This window comes from Balaenoptera borealis (assembly GCF_965194805.1).
Source record: "Balaenoptera borealis genome assembly, chromosome: 2".
Lineage (NCBI taxonomy): Eukaryota > Metazoa > Chordata > Mammalia > Artiodactyla > Balaenopteridae > Balaenoptera > Balaenoptera borealis.
In genome coordinates this window covers 68102333-68108332 of record NC_138867.1, presented here as the reverse complement: position 1 = coordinate 68108332, position 6000 = coordinate 68102333, and the positions used below count along the sequence as shown (strand labels likewise).

Below are 6000 nucleotides of genomic sequence, written 5' to 3'. Positions count from 1 at the left end.
AAAATCATTTCATCCAAGCCAGCAGCTTGTACTTCATGATAGATCTAGAATGTAAAAATGTTGGTGCACATTAGGGTTTAAAGTTGTAAATAACCAGACCAGTCACAGTATAGTAAAAGAAGGATTTTAGGTTTCTTTGGTGAAACAAAAGCAGGTATAAAAAGTTACAAAGATTTTTAGATTTTCATTCACAAAAAAAAAAAAAAAACAGTCATTCACATTTTACACTATACACGTTATAATATAAATACAGGAACGTATTATGTGCATTGTAATGAAAGAGGAAAAATTAAAACCTAATAGGTAGACACAGAACTGTTCTGTGCTCTAGAACACCCAAAGGTGGATCACATTTAATGCAGCAACCAAGAGAACTTGCCTAAAGACAGTGTGTATGATTGTGCCTACTGTGGTTCCTTCTAAGTCAAAAGAGGTTCTGTGAAAAAGAATCCATGTTGCGTCTGCTCTTCTTCTATTTGCATTTTATTTGTTGTCTTCTCAAGATCATTCTAACTAAAATTAGGGAAAGACTCCTAAATGCTTTCTTTCCATTACAGGGTTTTCTTTAAACATTAAATTAAGTGGATAATGATTCAGAGTCATCTTCAGCAGTCATTTTATTCAAATTAAGGGGAGAAAACAGAGTGGGAAGAGATAGGGAGAAATTTTAACACATACACTCCACCTAATAGGAAGCAACGCCCACACTATTTCTATATATATGCTCCTTGCTTAGAATGGGCAAACATCATTTGCTGAAAGCTATACACTTTTCCACTCTTTTTATAATAAACACTTGATGCATTCTATCCGTCACATTATTTAATCAGGGACAGAGTACCTAGATTATATTGTTCCAAACTGTGTGAGGGAAGTATAAAGGCTAACACTGAAAAATAACTAGCATACTATGTCAATGTTCAGGTTTGGGGTAAAATAACATCCAATAAATTAAATCAGTATGGCTTACTTCATTTATTTATGTATGCTTCACAGCTGCAGCATTCATACATGAACATTCAAAACTTTATAAAAGATTAAAATGGTTATATATACAAAATTTCTTTCTTTGAATGTGTGTTGTTTTAACAAACCCCCCTCCCTCCAGAACCCTAGGTCTATATCCATTTGAAATGTTGTTGATCTGTAATCTTGCAAGTTAGTGTTATAAAAGCCATTAAAAAGGAGACCCAGTTGAGTTAATAATTAGCACTTTGACCCCTAAAAAATGCTCCTAGTCATAGAAAAGTCCTCCATTCAGGCCTTTCTTGTAAGTGAAGAAAAAGGAATGCAGCAAAAAAAGAGTTCCACGTTGCAGTCTCTAGTTCCGTTGGGATCCCATTAGCCAGCCAGGCTTCAGCAACACATGGAAGCCGGCTGTACCTAGGGCGGAAATGGTGCGGTGACCTACAAAACTTTGTGTTTGTTAATTGTCCAGGAAAAGCCATCCTCCATCTTGCTGACAAAGGGCAAGGGAAACCATTTCCAGCCTAAACAAACTACCAAAAGCAGCCCAACAAATGATTAAAGACCTGTAAGGCTCCATAATCATCATTAAATATGCCCGAACTCAGTGTGACTTTTTATTTTATATACAGGATTAAAATCAACATTAAATCATCTTATTTACATTGCCATTGGTGCTGAAATGGAGCTTTTTAAATAGTACAGTAGGCTGGTATACATTATAAAATGGTCTGCACTGGAGGCAAATAGAAAACTAAAGAAATTAGATAGTCTGGAAATGGTTACATTCTGCCCTTATTTTCTTTCCTTTTGTTTGCTTTCTTTTTGAATGCCAATACTTTCATTTAAAATGTTTTCGAGCACAGCAACCCAAAATGACTGGATGGTGGTCCAAAAATCCAAACCAACTGATAATACTTCTCGAGGTGATAGGAAAGGCACAGGAAGTTAGGACTTTGGCTGAAATGATGGAAACACATGTTCGCCATTTTAGGGATCAGCGCCTTGTTTCTTGCCACCTCCTGCTCCAACGGTGATCATGTTTTGATGTATTTATTGAATTGTCCTTTGCAGATGAGGAATTTTTAAAGTATTTCTTAGAATAAGTCCTTTGGTATGCAGATGCTACATGGAAGGAAAGAAAGAAAGAAAAGAAAACACAACAATATTACTTGCTCCATACCCTAAACTACCAATACCGTAGCCGTAAAATGAGGGTGTCTAGTAGTTGTTATAGCATGGTTGTCCATTCTTTCTAAAGGACCACTTACGGTTCAGGCAGGTAATTTTAGGCATAGCCCATCTTCCATTTCCTAGGCAACGGATGGTTGGAAGGTGGCGTTGAATGAAACCATCTTTGCAGTGATATCTAATCAGGGAGTTGATTTCATAACGAGGTTTCATCTTTCCAAAGGTCTTGGCATTTTCTACAACAGGGGGCTGGCCGCAAGCAACTAAAGAAAAGTAAATTGGGTTATTTCCAAATAATCTAAATATTTCTATTGGCATGAGTTTCTCTTTTTTTTTTCTCTCTTTCCTTCTTTATTATACCCAATCAAGCACCTTCAGCAGTCATTTAGATTAAGAAATTGAAAATTTTCAAGACAAAACTAAATAGTAAGGCTCTGGGCCTAGTTTGAATCTCAGATTCTGTCATCTTGAATTGTGCTTTTTTTTTTCTTTTTTTTTAAAGAACCATAGGGCATATGGTCATACATTCATCTGTCCGTTTGGAGGTGCTACTTTTCTGAAAAAAATTCCAAATTAAAAGGAATTTGGAATTTCCTGTCTCATGCCACCATGTGGCCTGTTGATGTTATCTTCATCACCAGCCCAATGTTTTTATTTATTACCCACCTTCACTTCAAATAATAATAGATTTGTAATAATTAACAATTATTGTCACTTCCCTGAAAAAAACTTACAATCTATAATAACATCATAGCTTCAAAATGCGGACAAAATATGTCCAAAATATGGATCAAATACGGACTCTTCAGTATAAATAAAATATCTCCAGGTTCAATTATGCTTATTTGCTCTTTTCTGTCTTCTGTACAGAGACAGGGAGCAAGTCAGGACATAGTATTCATGCTTCAATTTTGTAATTACCTTATAAATATAAATTTCAACTCTTAAGCAGGGTAAGTAAAGGTAAATCTTGGAATATATAACCATCATTTTTAACCCACAATAAAAAATTCTGTATATCAACAAACTTAGTGATGGTAGAAATAGTAAAAAGGAAATAGTAGTAAAAGAAACTTCACAATTTTGAAATTCAAGAAGCTGGGAAAATTGGTTCAACTGAATTTGTATTAATTTGTAATTTTATTCAATATTAGTGTACTTGTTTTAAATGATATATTTTAAAAATTAACTTTTATTAAGTGATTGTGTTTTGCTATATATCTCTAATAAAAATATAACTTAACTTCAATATAATTTCCCTAAATGACATTTCCTATCAATAGTTTACTTTAAGAATGCCATCATGAGGCCCACCTGATAAGCATGTCATATTCTCTCATGAAATAATGCAAATCTTCAATGGGAGGATGATTACCAGAAACCTTGGTACCAAGATGTTTGGATGTCAAAAGTTCACGAATATTAAATTTATTTATATATTCAAAAGGCTGTTTATAACCATATTCTTTTGCAATGACAAATGTAGGTTTAACTTAAATATTTAGTTCCTTTAATTTACTTCTGCCTGACAAAACAGCTTAGAATGTACTGACCCATAGCAAACAAAACTGTCTTTAATGAAACACAATCCAAGCATATATTTTCGTTCACATAAGAAATTGTCACTCAGATAGACATAACCTAAAAATAGATTATAAAGTCCTACTATCTATAACTAAGAAATTAGAAACATTTGTGTATGTATTTGATTTTTACAAATTCCTAGAAGATAAACTGAGATTTCTATAATAATATGTCATTTTCACTTAATAATCTACACTATGTATATAGTTCAATGAAAACCCCCATCTGGATATCTACACTTCTTTTATTGTAATATGGAAAGTCTATACTAGGGTCCAGATACTATCAAGTATCAGATAGAATGAGATGGAAGTGATACGGAAGGTTAAAAATTATCAATTAGATAACTCATTATACTTGATTCTGACAAATTAAAAGTTGTCTTTAAATTTGAGAGGAAAGCAATATACAGATTTCTTCCAAAACTATAAATGAAGACTTATTATAAAGTTAAAATAATTCAGGGAGTGTGGTACTGGCAAGGACAGGCAAACAGACCAGAAATAGATCCACATATATATGCTTGATATTTGACAGAAGCAACATGGCAGAGCAGTGGGGAAAAGGTAGTTTTTTCACTTGGACAATTGGGTATTCATATGGAAAAAAATATGTATTTGGTTCCCTACCTCAGAGAATCCATGGCAGATCAATTCTAGATGGTTTAAATATATAAATGTAAAAGACAAACTATAAAACATTTAAAAACAACATAGGATAGCTTTCTGACTTTAGGATAGGTAAAGATTTCTTAAGACACAAAAAGGTTTAAACCATAAAGGAAAATTCAACAAAATGAAGAACTCTGTTCATTAAAAAATGCCATGGGGAAAGACGAGCTACAAACTGGGAGTAGATATTTGCAACATATAATTTTCAAGGGATTAATAAACAGGACATTTTAAAAAACTCTCACAAATCAATATATAAAAGAGAAGCAATCAATTTTTAAAAATACACAATAGACATGAACAGAAACCTTACAAAAAGAAGAGCTATAAATAAAAGTATGTGAAAAGATATCCAGGGAGAAGTATCCAAGACAACGCAAATTAAATCACAAGAGATAACATTTTATACCCACCAGATTGGCAAAAATTTCAAAGTCCATTAATATCAAATGTTGGAGAAGATGTGGAGTAACGGGACCTTTCACACATTGCTGGTGGGAGTGACAATTGGTACAACCACTTTGGAAAATAATTTGGCATTTTCTAGTGAATTTGATGGTGCATTTATCCTATGACTCTGCACTTCACTCCTGGAAAAACACCCTATGGAAACTTGCAGAGATCTACCACAAACAAGTTCAAGAATATTCGTAGAAACATTGTTTATAATAGTGAAAACACTGAATGTAACCCAAATGTCCACTGGCAGGAGAACTGATAAATAAGATGTTATATAGTCATATACTGTAATACTACACAGCAGCCAAAATGAAGAAATACAGCTACATGCATCAACATGGATAAATCTCACAAACATAATGCTGAACAAAAAAAGCAATGCACAAAATACAAACAGTATGATTCTACTTAAAGTTCAAAAATGTGCAAAACTAAACAATTTGTTTACAGATACAAGCATATGTGATCATTCTAACGAGAAAAGAAAGGGTATTAAGTCATTATCTATGGCTGGATTTGGGAAGTAAATGGATGGGATTGGAAGGAACCTGCAGGATGCCCCAAAGATGTGTAGATAGTATGCAACGAGGTGGTGTTTTTTTTTTTAAAAAAAAGTCTTTTATATATAATATAATCCTTCTTTGCAAGTATTTAATTAAAACGACCTAGGTCTGTATGTTTAAAGATGTCTAAAATATCTGAAAGGAAAAATAAGTGTCATTTATAAAAGTTTACAGACATTTATAAAATTCGTAACATTCCCCAGAGTACTGATTAACAAAGAATTAAGTCTACACAAATAAAAATCAGACAGTAGGGAGATAAAATATATGAATCATTTTGTTTTGTTTTATTTTTCTCCTTTAATGAGGTAGACCTAATGTTTTGTAAATCTTTCCCCATTGGGAAATGTCTACCATGATGTTACTTTTGTGAATCCTTTTTAGATAAGGCAGTGGTTCTCAACCTGGGGCAGTTTTCCTCCTCTCCCTCCTTTCCCAGGGATAGTTGGCGATGGCTAGAGACATGGATGGTTGTCACAAAGCAAAGGAGGATGTGGAGTGGAGGAGAATGTTACTGGCATTCAGTGCATAGAGGGCAGAGATGACGCTAAACATTCTGCAACGCA

The 6000-nt window shown here is 33.5% G+C and overlaps 1 protein-coding gene across 2 annotated transcripts in view; it reads right to left on the bottom strand.

Annotated features, from left to right (window-relative positions):
• Positions 1-592: 592 nt before the first annotated feature.
• Positions 593-6000, bottom strand: part of VCAN (versican) — a 115554-nt gene continuing 110146 nt past the window's right edge. For both annotated transcript variants that reach the window (XM_082374667.1, XM_082374668.1), the window contains 2 exons: positions 2238-2420; positions 593-2091 (listed from right to left, as the gene is read on the bottom strand). In XM_082374667.1, coding sequence (XP_082230793.1) covers positions 1964-2091; positions 2238-2420 — 311 coding nt within the window. In that variant the 3' untranslated portion in view covers positions 593-1963. The remainder of the gene's footprint in view (positions 2092-2237; positions 2421-6000) is intronic.